General features: G+C 37.4%; 2 protein-coding genes across 2 annotated transcripts in view; both read right to left on the reverse strand.

The window, feature by feature from the left end:
* LOC140927283 (uncharacterized) overlaps positions 1 to 6,432 on the reverse strand; it is a 7,765-nt gene extending 1,333 nt beyond the window's left edge. The window contains exon 1 of the mRNA XM_073376907.1: positions 6,010 to 6,432. Within this exon, the coding sequence (XP_073233008.1) occupies positions 6,010 to 6,402 (393 nt within the window). The 5' untranslated portion in view covers positions 6,403 to 6,432. The remainder of the gene's footprint in view (positions 1 to 6,009) is intronic.
* LOC140927656 (uncharacterized) overlaps positions 1 to 15,443 on the reverse strand; it is a 64,134-nt gene that overhangs the window by 3,830 nt on the left and 44,861 nt on the right. The gene's annotated exons all lie outside the window — the stretch shown is intronic.

Genomic DNA, 15,443 nt, shown 5'->3' on the forward strand with positions numbered 1-15,443 from the left:
AGTTTTAATCATCACTAGTTACTGTAGTCACAATGTATATAATAATTTTCTTGTCTACGTTATCTTAAATTTGTACATAATAATTATATAGCATTACTTTATTCTAATTACCATTTTCATTTATTTTCTATTTATTTTGCTTTTCCTTCAGAGATATTAGCATAAGTTTATGCTATCTTTTGAAATTCGAAGTGAAAAAACGTTTTTGATTGATTGATTGATTGACTGACCTGCTTTCGCATATACTGATGCTGTCTTTTTATTGAATCTCCCTTTACAGGGCTTTTCAGACACAATCTACTAATTACGTGAAATGTGCAGAAATAAAATCTTTAAATCTAAAAAGCCAAACTGTCTAGTGTATTCAACACTGTTAAACAATAAATTAGATAAAGAAATTCCTCATGAGAGGACACAGAGGCTTTTTACTGGAGGTACAATCCCACGCAGGGATGTTTTCTCCGCTGGCAGCTAATCCGACTTAATCCCATTTAATATGTCGCGCTCCTCGAAAGTGCGAAAATTTTCTTGTCGTGTATTAGATTTCAGATACATTTTCTTAATCTTCATTTCGCGCCAGAATAAATTAGTTTGCGCGCAAAGCGCTCCTGAAAAAATCACAAGGTTTGTCCCACTTCGAGTCCACCTTCTGGAGATACGCCGGCTTGGTAGCTAGAATACATTGCCGAGGCGAAGATCTGGCATTTTTTCCTCCTCGTCGTATTTTCTCCACGACAAATGTTTATATTTGGGTGAGAATGCAGCGCATATCGGTGGATTTTACTTCATGCGGCTTGCTACTTCTGAAAGAAGAGTGCCGGATTTCATCGTTTTATCCATGTTTACTAGTGTTGGCGAATGTAAGGTAAATGAACCGACAACTGTAAGGTAAGAATTGAAGTTTTAAATTTGTTACTCGGCGAAAAATCGTGGAATTGGAATTCGTGAAACCCGTGGGTATTACCTCTGTTACCTAATGTCATGCGATGACTCCTCGCTTTTTCGATGCGTAACACGGATACAAGAGATAAATTTCTTTCGCAAAGTGAAGTATAATTTACTTTACGAGACCATTTGACGAATATTTCTGGTTATATGCTTTATTTATATTTGCTTGGCTTATTCAGGCTACATGCCATGAGTTTGATGACAATGTTTGTGTGCTATAATTATGCTGATAAGTTTTTGCACCTTTATATTGAAACTCATATAAGCCAAATGTTTCTAACCTCTAGCAAAACACTCTTCTATTGTGGAGGAACTTTTAACGTCTTTCGGGGCCCAATATGGTGTCAAATTTTTAGGGGGAACAACGCTTGATTTTTGGCCAAACAGACTATAGCTTTTTTGTTTCTGAAGAGAGCGCGAGGCAAACGTCCGTCACAGAGCGCAGTGTAACCCAGTGATTCTTTAGGCAGAGCTAACAAACATAGGCTGCACTTTAGGTGGCACACCCATGGGTGCAGTGTAACCCAGTGATTATTTTAGGTAGAGCTTACAAACATAAACTATACAGGTGTACATCAGATGGCAACAAGTTTTCCCTTTAAAACTTTGTCATAAAGTGCTACACCGTGGCACTTAGACAATTTCTTTATCGCGCGCTTGATACATTGTTTTGACGCACAATTGATAGTCAGGAGAAGTCGTATTGTCTAAAATCATAGCAAAAGACAAATTTACACACATCACAGAGGTAAGGTAAGGTAATACACGGTATTTCCCTTAGGTATATTTACATTCAAGTATAGAAATATAACCAGATAAAAACTAAAATAATAACGATATAACAATAAAAAACCTGCTTCACATTTTTACATATATCTAAATTAAGGTTTTTTAATTTTCCTTTAAAAAAATTATTGCCGCACCTTCAGAGACAAGATGTTCTACAACACTCTTCCGTTATATGAAAGGCTTCTCTTTTAAAATTCAGTGCGGGGTTGTGGAACAGCGAGCTTGTTTGTATTTATGCATTTCTGTTAGGTTATAAGCGATTAAATCGCATGCAGCGACGAACAAAACGCGAAGCCGTCAGATATTCTAGAACCGTGTTATTTACAGTGTTGTGCATTATTATTGCTTAACTAGCTAACTACGCGCTGATGGAAATAAATTTCGCCCCTTTAAATTTCGAAACAATTCACTGGTACCGTATAGTCATAATTGGAACGGAAAGTTAGCACGCGAGCAGGGCGATTCTGCTGTAGTTTCTGCAATGTAGAAGATATTACGGCAATGAGGCTCCCGAAGTCCGTTCCCGAAATCACAACTACATGTAGTATGAAATGAATTCTGCGTGCAGACGTCTTCTTTTCCAGGTTAGGTTAAATAAACCAACGGTTTGTTTGACAAAGCTCCCGCGAGACGGTTTTTTGGTGATTTTATTAATTTTTCCGATCCATTTTTTGTTTCATCTCTATTTTCGCGGCTTTTGCGATACAAACTAAATTCATTTTTAGTTGTGATGGCATTACACTGCTTAATCATGACGGCTTTGGAAGAAACTGAATATATTGCGCTTCGCGATTTCGCAAAATTGCTGCGAGAATTAAAATATATTTTCTTCCAGAAAAGCGTTTTCACGCTTCTTTCTCTAGTCAATTATCTCGTTTTCTAAAGGTCCTTGAGAACTGAATAAGACAATATTTTATTACCTACAACCTACAAACCTGATTTATTTTGACCACATCGAAACAAAACTGGAAGAAGAAAAGCCTTTTATTTTTGCCGGCTTCGGCCTGCCGACGCGATCGTGTCTGGTTTGCTTTCATATGATGACATTTTTCTGACAAAAGGGTGTCGGGAAAAACACCTCGCGCTGATCATACGTGACAAAATCCGCCGCGCCTAAGCTAATGGAGAAAAGTCTCCTGGAAGGCTCCATACAATTCCTTATAACAAAATTATAAGGAATTGTATGGAGCCTTCCGGGATACTTACAGTGCTAGCCCTTTGTGTCCTCATGCAATCTATTCATTAAATATACAATTAAATAATCTTTTCTTAAAAAGCTTGATACCTTTAATGCTCTAAAGGTCCTTTAGCAGGTCATTCCACCGTTTAACCCCGCGAAAGTAAAAGCCTCGACAAGACAACCGGCAGCGTGGAAGTCTCAAGTTTCCAGACCTTCTTGTGCTAGACCGATTTAGACATTTAAAAACTAAAACTAAATCATTGAATAAAATCTTCTCGGAAACATTAACCCTTTTTAGAAAATACGACCCCTCAGAAAAATGATGAAACATGATCCTGGCAGCGAAATTCTGCACTAATTGAAGCTCAGTTATGTATGTTTGATTTAACTGAGTTTCCCCATACAGAGAAACAATAAAAGTAACTTGCTTAAAACAAACTTTTAGATTCCACTAATGCTCCAAAGATCTTTAAAGTTTTCTAAGAAAGCTGTGGAAGCAGTTACGTTCTTCCATGAAAATGAAGAGGGGCGAGTATCGATCGCTGTTGAAATGATATCATTAGTTCTTCAAATAAACTCAGTTCTTCAACTAAACTCTCTTTCCGGCTATTTGCAGACGACACTAGCGTCTTTCCTCCACTTCTAAATCCTAAAGAACTTAAGGCTACCATGAATCAAGACACAAAAAGTAAAGAATTGGTGCAACATTAATAAGCTCTCTATAAACCCTAAGAAAACAAACTTCATGTTAATTAAGTCAGCCCATAAAAAATGAAACACACCATTAAACATAATATTTTGTTGTTGGTTCTCTCCTTTGCTCCGAGAGGTTTTTCTCTGGGTACTTCGGTTTTCCCCTCTCCTCAAGAACCAGCATTTCCAAATTCCAATTCGACCAGGAGTCAGGTAGACGAAGAACCACTTTGTGGATGTGCTACCTCCAAATCATTATTTATTTATTTATTTATTTATCTTTCCAACCAATGAAGGCACCATTTCTTCTCTTGAACAGAACGACCACGCCAAATACCTTGGCGTCATGACAGATGACTGAAAATAAGCGGGAAGTACCACATTTCTTTTTTTTCTTCACGTATATCTAGAAATTCTGGAATTTTCTTCAAGTTTCGTAACTTCTCTCCATTTCAACTAGGGCAATAATATAACCTAATCTATTCCCATCTCACCTCTATGCCATCATTGTTTGGGGCAGTGCCTACAAGTCCAGTATAAAAATTCTCCAGGTCAAACAAAACCACATTGCAAGGATAATATTTTTTCCACTTTGTAAGGGAAACATACAGAAAGCTCCTTGCCATTAATAAATCTTCCGATCGTGACATTCTAACTGTTGAACATATTTGCGAGCTTCAAACATTAAAATTTTCCCATAAATGGCACAAACAAGAGCTCCCATCAATCTTTCACAGTTGCTTTCAATACATCAGAAACATCCACTCCTTTAACGCTAGATATGCTTCAAAAGACAATCTATATCAATATGACCTGCTTTAGAACAATTACTGGTAAACAAACGATATCTGCATCGAAGTAGACCTCTGGAAGGAACTACCTTTTGACTTCAAACGCCTATTGTAAGTGCTGCTCTTTTCGACAACACTTGTTAATTAAGTAATATGCTTCTTCTGACATCTAACACAAATTAGCTACCTCTTCTTCGTTTATTCGTGCGTTAATATATCCTCTATGCTTCTGCTTTACGCTGTGCTGTGCACTAGCATTTCCTTTCTTTTCTTTTTCTTTTTTTCCCTCTTTTACCTTGCCTTTACTGGTCTTTGCTTATGCTTCCTTATTTATTTATTTTATTCTGTTGCTTGTGTGTTTTTGTTTGTGAGTCTAACTACATAAAAAAAACATATTTATAAGTCTAGAGACTAGCTCGAAAACCTCGCGGTTCATTTAGGCTCGAGGCACTTCCTTCTTTTATACTTATATTTTTTGTTACCTTAAATTTTTCCAAAAAAAAAAAACAGATATGTATTTTAAAGAATATTTATACAATGTAGCTAAAAAAGATAAGAGAAATGTTAATAAAGTAGTTGTTGTTTTTGTTGAGGCTGTGGCCATAATAATGTTAACGCCAGGAGCCCATTACCTCGAGAAAGCAACTTCCCTGTACTCGTCTCAAGGCACCTTCTCCAATTAGTTTATTTTTAGAACGATCTTGGCTCTAAAAAGTCCCACAAACCATTCGACAAAACCCAGCTTCAGACGTTAAAATGGAGTTTTTGACCTTTTAAGGACGTTTAGGTTTCCGTTTTTCTATCTTATACTTAATGCGTTAATAGAAGGAACGGAGCTTTCATTTTCGCGTGAAAAAGTGCTCTAAACTGCATTTTAAAATAAACGGGTCCGTAAAAAGGCCGTGACAAAGGCCCTCCCCTCCCTCATTGAAGTAGCTCGCTCTGAGTTATGGTTTCCTTTCACGCTCATTCGTGGGGACGGTTTGGAGTCGTAGAGGTGCTTTTATTTTATATATCCGCTAGGATTGCTCAAATCTAGTACAAATCTAGCCTAAAAATGAACTTTTAAATATTTTGCAGTAAAATTCTATCCAATATCGTACTGGTATGCGCTTTCATTTAATGATTCTTATACGTAAAATAACTTAACGCTTGTCGTAATGATAACCTCATCTCCGACAAGGGCTTTATTCTACCAGGTGTTCAAATTAATCAATTGACTAATAGATGAATAAATGTATAAATAATATCATGGGCAACAAATCACTCCTTAATTTTGGCGCGAAGTTTCAGCCTTAATTTATAAATTTACACGTGAAATAGCGATATTGTTATAATCGTGTTTTTTTCTACGGTGCCAAAATCCCCCGTTTTGTGAGCGTATACATTTTTTGACCATAGTATTCAAACTGTAATCAAATGGTATACAATTGTACTAGTGAAACTAGAGGAATAATTTAACTTGTGTTCTGTCCAAATTCTTATATGACAGTATTCCCTAATTTCACTTGTCCATTTGATTACACACACAAATTCGTTAGCTATTTTTTCCATAATGTTTTACTGTAACCTACAAGTAAAACAGAAAAACAAAAATACCGGCAATACCTTCTCTTGCATTTTTGTCGTGTCATGAAGCACCTTCTCGAGGTTACACTTTACTTCCCCCAGATACCTTTTCATCTTGTCTAACTGCGCGCGGCTTTCTTTCGGTATTTCTTTCATAGTCTTGAGTCCATCAGTGAAGGCTGTCCACAGAAAAAAGATCCAAAACCTGATCCAAGACCAGCTTCCGCGTGCCACAGCTGCTAAGGCACTGGTGATAAGGTGAAGTTTGCTTCTCTCCGCATTTCCACGTCCCTGTGTCTGGAGAAGGTTTGTTAACACATCCTGATTTTTCTGCAGAATTTCTTCCAGCCATTTAAATGGCTCAGCCATTTTCTGGTGACCTTCCTCTTGTATTGGGCGCGGAATTAACTCCTCATGGGTGCTGTCCACCATGGTCTTGATTGAGATGTGAATCGAAAAGGCGATTCTGAAAATGAAGAAGAGACCTTAAGGGAGTAAGCGCAAAAAGAACAATCTGCTTTAGTTTCACATTTGCGATTTCATTCTCGAATATAAATGAAGGACATGAATACATACAAAGAACTTCTAGAACAAATTGATGTTTCATGCATACTCATCAATCAATCAATCAATAAACTTTATTTACTCTCGAATTTACAGTGTAGCACTGAAATGCTAATATCTTCGAGCCAACTACATTAATAAATAATTAAAATAAAAAGTTAATTCTATATAACAAATAAGATAACTAACTACCTAGACAACTAACTTGCAAATTATCATGATGCCCTTTTAAGTAAATTATTGTTCCCAGTAGATATCAGTCGTCGAAAAGAAGTAAAATCAGAAATAGTGCGGTAATGGTCGGGAAGAGAATTCCAAGATGTTGCTGCCAAGTAACTAAAGGAATTGATACCATAAGAAGTGGTCAATGGTTTGGGCAAACAGAGCATATTATGTCCTCTTAAAAAATAGGTGCTAGAGCGTAAACGAAACGTATCTTTTAAATATCTTGGATAATCAGAAAAATGAAGACATTTAAAAATAGTAAGAATCATGTTTTGCAAACGCTTGTACGTACATACGTACACTATTTACAGGAAGATCATAAGGTTATCCCTATATTAAGATCTCTCCTTAAAGATAACCCAACCAGCCCAGGAACGTTTGGCCACAAGTAGTGGTATAGGCACCAAATTAACTCCCTTTCATGCGGGGGAATACATTAACGCCGATGACGTCATAGCGTTTTGTCTTTTAACTCACGAATAAAATGCGGTGGATTCTTATTATCTGCCATCTTTTGTGTTTCTTATACAATAGGAGCAATAGACTAACGTAGCCTAGACTGGTTTTAACCTGTTTGTCATGTTCTTGTTTTATTGAACTGGTTTTGGTTATTTTTAGATTGATGATGGCTAAGGAATAAACTCAAACTTGCCTGTGCCTTAAAATCATTGAGCCGTAACGTAATTATGCACGTTCCATTTCCTGCCGCTGTTATTGTTAAAGTTCCTGTGCACCGATTCTTAGCGAGAAAGTCGTGTATATCTAATGAAGCGCGAAGGCAAACTAGGGCGTTCTACCTCCACTCTCCTCCCTTTTTGAGTTTGCATCTCTACATTTCTATTGTTTTCTTCCTTCACCACTACATTTCCATGTTTTCCCTCCTCTTCCTGCTCAATTTTATTGTTGCTCTCCTCCTCCTCCTCATGTCTACTGTTTACCCTCCTATCATACCAGACTTATTTAATCAAAAAACCGATAATCGATAATTTTTAGATAGTAATCGATATCGATCATCGATGAATATCGATTTCCGATATCGATAAAGAAAAGTTGTGACTTCGATCACGGGCGATGATTTCCCTGTAGAAATCGATAATGATTTTTTAGCGATTATACTATCGATTCCTATCGATTAACTACGTCTGGAACATGTAACAAGCTATTTAGTAAACCGACAAGCCAATTACCGATGACATGTCTGGCAAACTACATCAACCAAGCACTTCTACAACCACAACAAGACTTGTCGCCCCTTTCTGTTTGCTATCAGGTTAGCACATCGGGTTACAAGGTCTCTACTCTCTCACTTGAACAGTGTTTTAAATAGCTTAGTGCAGTTGTTGCCTCTAAAGCAGGTGACCCAGAGTAGGGACATGCGTATAGCTGAGTGGAAGATGAACCCCCCGCCACGTTTCAAACGCACCTCCGTCTCTGTTTAGTGAAGATACTTCAAGCGGTCTTTTCAAGTACGTGGACGATACTGAAGTCTACAAGGTAGTGGAAAATAAAAGGACTGGTCATGCGCAGTCCATCCTTAATGAGGTGTCTGCATGGTCTACTAAAAACATGTTTCAACTACATTCCTGTAAGTGCAATGAACTAAAGATAACCTTTGCACGCTCTCCAAAAAACCATGAACTTGTAGAAATCGATGGTTGTGAAATTCATACAGTACAGGTAGTTAAATTAGTAGACTTTTATAGTCAAGAACACCTTAAGGGGAATTCTCATGTACCAGAAATGACAAAAAACTACCAAACGATTTTTTTACAATAAATTAGCGAATCCTCGCGCACTGATTGGTCGAGAGCTATGGTATATGAGAGTATAAACCATGGAAATGACGTAACATGTCACGCCGTGCCGGTGGTTTTGTTTTTGATTTTTCGTAAAAAAAATAAATATTATTGTAAAAAGCAAATCGACCACAATTTTCCATGGTCTACACTCTTATAGACCATAGAAAATGTTCAAAACTTTGCAGTGCAACCATGAGCTGCTTTCCACTTGAGTTTTGAACATTTTATGACGTCATTTCTATGGTCTAGAAGAGTGAAGACCATGGAAAATTATAGTCGATTGTTAAGAATTTTTTGGAGCAACTAAAGCGTGCAAAAGTACCACCTGAAGAACTGGTTCAGTTCTATTTAGTTTGCATTCAGTCAGTTTTTCTCTACGGCTGCCAGGGTTTTAAATTTAGCCTTCCACATTATCTAAACTTAACTTTCGAAAGGATACAAAAACGGGCTCTGAGATAATGTTTGGTAATAAAGTGCACTACTCAGATGCCCTCTCACGTTGAGGCCTTGTTACGTTACAGCAAAGAAGGAAGGAGCTGTGTAAAAAAACTTTTTTAATAAGATTGTTGAGAATTCCCTTGATGTTTTGCACGCTCTCATAACATTCAATGAGTTACCCTCTAAGGACCTCTGTCAGGAATTCCAGAACATACTGTGTAAAGCCATGCAAGACCATCAGGTGCCATGATACATTTATTAACAAATGCCCAAGTATTTTCCAATAATTCATAGTTAGTCTGAGATTGTTAGTGAGGTATTTCAATGAAGCATTCTATTCTATTTTATTCTATTCTATTCTATTCTAGAAATAGATCCTACAGGGAAGTGGAATGGGGAATTGATTTCACTGCATGATCATTCACGTGATTTAGTGATGCACACAATAAGTACCAGTTCCTGGGCAAGAGAAAGCCACTGAAAAAATACCGTAAAATTCCGAAAATAAGCCAAGGGGATTATATTTTTCAAAGGCCCTTTTTGAGCGGCTTATTTCTGGAGGGGCTTATCTACGGAGGGAAATTTGCGTTTCAAAATCGATTGGGTTAGCCTTATAGTTGAAAGTAAATTTACCGTTTTTGCTTTGTTCTACTTTGTGTTTGAGAGCAATTTTCCAAGTACAAGCCCCGGGGGGCTTATATTTGGAGGGGCGATTTAACGGAGGAGTTTTTGCGTTACCGGTTTGGGGGGCTTATATTTGGAGGGGCTTATACATGGAGGGGCTTATTTTCGGAATTTTACGGTATTGTACGAAAACATGATGCAATGAAAGTGGTGTCGAGAAAAGTTTGACTGAAGAGGCAAGACAAGACAAAAATGTTTTATTTTAATCAACGCGATTTTACAATTAATACAGATTGAGTTAGCGAAACAAAGCTCATCATGCAACATGACTTTTCCACGGTTAAGCTTGAATCAAATGTTATGCCTAAGTATTTAACACCGTGAACTTGTCCAAGAGGAACATCCCCAATTTCAATACAAAGAGACTGATAAGGCTTCAGTTTATTGGAATGGAAAAGAATAAAGTAGTTTTAAAGACGCTAGGTGCTAATGAATTACGATCAATTAAATTCAGTTTATTTTTTCACGGTATTTTTGCTAACTGTGCTAAGTAACAGCCTTTTTAGCCAGTTGTTTACAGTTATAAACGTTTCTGTTTAAATACATTAAAGTTCGAGTACGATGGCCATCCAGGCATTCAGCAACAGATTTAAGTTTCTTAATTTAGTGTTTTTTCAAGGTGGCTAGTAAGTTTTTTGCTACAAAAACAAAGGTTAGAATCATCAGCCCAAAAAAATGTAAAGTAAGCTCGAAGTATTAGGCAAATCATTTACACACTAACAGAAATAAAAGGGATCCTAGAATGGATCCTTGTGGAACAGCAGAAGTCACAGGTAAGGAAACGGAGTTATGACCATTAACACATACGGTTCAAGTTGCTCACTTTGGGTGAATAAGATTTCAGTAAATCTTTCAAAAGCTTTTTTTCAGATCTACAAATATACCACAGCCAAATTCAGTATTATCAATAGACTGTCGACTATTAGTCAAACATTTGTGCCTGAAAACCAAGCAGAATTGGATTTATTTTTAATTTCTCCAGAGAACTATTAGAGACGATGATACATAGCTTTTTAAAAATCATTTGCTTAAGTTGGAGACGAAACAGAAATGGGTCTTTAATCGTCTTTGTCATATTTAGAGCCTTTCATGGAAGACAAGGCTGAACCTGTGCTTACTTACATTTATCGGCAAAATTGCCTCTTGTAAAGGAATCATTCACTAAAAAGGTCAGAGGCTCAGGTATATAGTCCTTCATAGTTTCAGAATAGTAACAGGTATATTGAATGCTCCACAACACTTTCTAGTATTTATATCACTTATAAGATTCCCGATCATGTGGGATGACAGAGGATAAAAAGAAAGATACTAGAAATTAAATTACCCCTCATGCCATCAAGAATGCCCCCTTTCAGACGCAATGAATCAAATTATCTACACATGACGTTGTGTTATTTATTGGCCCTGTTTCCGAGCTACAAAGGTATCCACTATTTTAGTGAATGAAGACCGTAAACATTACAAACACAACAAAACGTACCTTAATCCATGACAGTTCCGGTTCAAGCTACCGCTAAACTTTGATTGAAAGAAAATCGTTCTTACGATGCGATTTGCTCTTTTACTCCTAGCCTCCTAATTCACTAGAAATATATTTTCTATTAACCGCAAAAGGTTCCTACTTTCGAGGAATAAAGAACCATATCGTTACAAAACACACTTTCAATTTCTGCGAATGTTAAATTCGTTCATTTCCCGGAAAAACGATAAGGACGTGAAATAATTTAATTCATACGCCCAAAAGTGAACTGACACACGTACTTAACAACAATTTTTGAAGACGTTAAATAATCAGAAATAAAACGAGAATGTGGCACAATTTTTGCTCCTGTTTTTGTTACTCAAGGCTTTGAGTTCACAACATTATAATCCGGAAGCCTGAAGGGCAATATGCTTCCGCTTGTTTCCTTACCTGTTTTAAGCACCGGCGAAACAGGAGAGTAGTAGCCCCAATTTGCTGAAATAAGAAAATGTATTACGATATACTTGCAGCGGAATAACGAAAACTGAAGTATCCGCAGTTTTTATAGTACTGTGAATTTGCGAACGAAGCGGAAACTAAACGAAAAGGAGCGGTTATGCATTCCAAAATGACTCAGACTAGGTGTGTGGCTATCGCCGCCTGACGTTTTAGAACTGAACTCCTCCAAGATTGAATTTCTCGATATGTAAAGCCTATACTTACCCCTTTGTCCTATATAATAGAAACACCGAGGAACTAAACGTCTGGGTATGATGGAGAAAAGCCCCTGCTCACTGCGGTAACTTCAGAAGCTTTCAAAATGAAAGGGACAGAGGCCTGTGAAGGAAATTTTCCCTTGGGCAGACCAATTGCAACTTCTGCAAATGAAAGATTGCAATGTATGTAGACTCGACATTATCTTTCCAAGAAAAACTACTGCAATTTTATGTAAGAATAATTTATATTTCTACTGATTTCCCGCAAAAGGTCCAATTTGGCCTCCTTACCGAGAGAAATCTGTCGACAGTACATCTTGCTTAGTGACCGGCAACTAATTTCTCCTAACCGAGTATTGTCATTGCCTTGTCAATTATAACGACATGGCAATAAAGGAAATTATCTTGACGATGACTAAATATCATATAACAAATTCTCCTCCTTAGTGCCATAACTAGATGGTAGTTACAGTAAGGAGAATTTCAGGGTTGAAAGAAGTGTTTAAAGAGTGACCACGATACTTGCGGGTCCACACTGGGGCGCTCGTAGCCCAATCATCAGATAGATTTCTTCGGTGATTTCTCAGCTTATCGATAAAATTTCAGCCCAGTTAAAAAACGGTTTGAAACCCTAAATTTCGGTCAAATTTGTTAGCTTACAGTTATATATGACCATCAGTAAAAGTCAGGGTAAGTGTTTCATTGAACTTCCTTTAAAGGGACTGTTCCTTCCATCAAAACAAATAAACAACGAAGGATAATTAGACAAATTTCGTGGGATCGCAAGCTAAGAAAGGAGTAAATTTACTAGTAGCACTGCCGAAGAACTACATGAATAAATGGCAACACCACATTCTGGGTGTCAACTTTTTCAACTTCCACTAGATTCCTTTACAAGACGGGTGACAGTTTAACCGTACTACCACGTGTAACTTGAAGATTGTGTCCTTATTTACCAAATCTAGCCAGAATGTCATGTTTTTACAAGTTCTTCAGCCTCTGCCTTTGACTTCAAGTAAATAGTACAACAATCTTTATGTAACAAACCTCTCCCCTTTAAGAAATGCCCCAAAATAAATAAGCCAATACCTGAAAAAATGTGAAAAGAGTACCGTAAACTTCCGATTACAAGTCACCCCAACTTATACGTCCCCTCAATCATAGGCCCATTCAGCTGTAAACAAAAAAATACATTCAGTTATAAGCTCTCCTCCCCCAGAGTATAAGTCCCCTTCTAGCTTGTATTAAAATGAATTTCACAATTTTTTTTCGACGTTTTGAAACTTAAAAAAGCGATCAAATTTGAAAGTATTTTGATCAGCACTGCTATGTAGCTGTCGACTAGCTTGTTTTAAAACCCGGTTTCAATTCTTGTGGGATTTCGTTACATACTTGGGGCTTAATTTCAACCATATTTCTGGGAATTGAACTACTTTTGTCAATATTAAAACGCATCCAAAATGCTGCACCAGAAAAGCGCAAAGTAATAAATATTTATCTCCCGCTGCAATTTGTACAGCGTACTGGCTTTAGTGATTGTTTTTCCTGGAAAGGATCTGGAAGCACAGTGATACAACTTTATTATTGTCTGTCATTTTGCCACTGCAGGTTTTTAACGCATGGATTTTTAATTAAATGATTGGACGCCGTTCAAATGTGCTGAAGGAGACTCAATTAGCTTCAATTCGTGGCGGAAGAAAGACTGACTTGCCGACGGGTAAGGCACTCAGCACAGATCAGAACACAACAGAATTTAGTCGTAAGAAATCTTTGCCACAAAAGCCTGCGGGTAAGTGAAATCGAACACATTTAATATTCATGATGAATTAACCGGTTAATTTCCCGGAAAACGAAATGAAATTTCATTTTCGCAGTTTTAAAACCGGTACAATTACAGAATCGAAATAACACCGGTATCAAAAATCAAAATACAAATTTAAAAAGTCATCCAATAAGAGTATAAAAATAAGGCATGATGAGTACTGCAGTTGTCATTTTATCTAGCCGGATGTTTCAGAGCCTGTAGCTTGTTATTTCACTTCCTGATCAGTGAAGTGAGTTGAGTTGAGTAGCAATAAAACAAAAACGAAAAACGATTCATAGTTTTAGTAACACTCAATAATTATAAGCAGCGGCTTCGAAGTTTGCTTAAATATTGGCGTAAATTGGCAAAACTGTTATTTGTGCTGGGCTCATAATCAAGAACAAATTCTTGCCTTACCTCCGCTGGTGACAGCTTTAATGACAACACTGAAAGAGCAAAGGTTTTGGTTCCTCAATCCTCGACATACTTTCAAAGCCCTGCTTGTTAATGTTGTAGCAGGATACTTGGAAGCCTTCAAATTGAAAGGGCGCTTTAGGTCCATCTAGGGATTTTTCCCTTCAAGTACTTATCATTCTACAAACAAGCAGCTGGCATAACCTTACATCTACGAATAAATGTCTTTCCAAGAAAACACGTCGCTATATACGAGAAGACTCATTTTCAGCGAAAGGAAGCTGGATGACTTCAATTTTTTTTGTGGCAGGGGAGGGGGGCAGTGTTAGGGTCTCTTCTATTCTATCCTTTAATTTCACTGCTTAATCATTGAAAAAGGTCCTGAGAATAATTTCCCTGCGAGCAAAGGCTCTTCAGTTTAGCTAAGTCGGTAGGAGTGAGGATTTTCCTTTCTCTGTCGACTTGACTAAGAAGATCGGAGGGCAACGGCTGGTAGCTAGGTTAGAGAAAAGCGGAAATGATTGAGCACGATAAAACGGTTAACTCCTTGACTCTTGAACAATTTTCCCTCATTTGGTCTAAAGGCTTGCTAACGTAAAGGCTTAGGGAAAGTTCATTTAATATGACAAGGGGGGGGGATGAAGATATTGAAACTCAAAGCTTGAAATTTTAGCAGCCCCCCTCGCTAGCGGTTCAATTTTTTAGGAGCCCCCTCCTTGGTAGTCGAAAAAATTTCAGAGCCCCCGCCCCCCCTCCTCCTTCAATTCCTTTGCTCCCCTGAAAAAAGATCGCTAGACTGTATTAAATATATTTACCGTTATTGTCTTCAATGGTTTATACTATGACAAACTTGAGATACAGTTGTGATACAATTTTCTAAAGCATTTTTGGGATGAAGAAGAGTGTAATAATTACTGAGACTACATTTGTTATATCTGTAAACCACGTGATATAGCTGAGTTGCACAGGTCATTAAATTGTTGAGTTGAAAACCATCCGATCTGTACGATGATGTCATGTGTTGGTTTTGAAGTATACAAATTTTCGGAGCCCCCCCTCCTAACGCAACAATTTTTTCAGAGCCCCCCCTTCGGGTGTCTAAAAATTTTCGGATTTTCAAAAACTCCTAATTACTGTAGCCGCAGTTATATGCATTAAAGAGGCCTCGTGTTCTCTCCTTATTTCAGAAGTCCACTCTGCAATGTAAAAGCAAAACATCTAATGCTGATTGTCTTTTTGATTGCTGGGTTTTTTTCTGAGAACATGCATCGGAGCCGAAAAAATCGATGGAACAAAACTAATTCGGAGAAATGATTCATTATTTTTAAGTAAAAAAAGCTTGCTTTCAATTTAACCAAAGCCAAAAC

The sequence above is a fragment of the Porites lutea genome, chromosome 2, assembly GCF_958299795.1.
Source record: "Porites lutea chromosome 2, jaPorLute2.1, whole genome shotgun sequence".
Classification (NCBI taxonomy): domain Eukaryota; kingdom Metazoa; phylum Cnidaria; class Anthozoa; order Scleractinia; family Poritidae; genus Porites; species Porites lutea.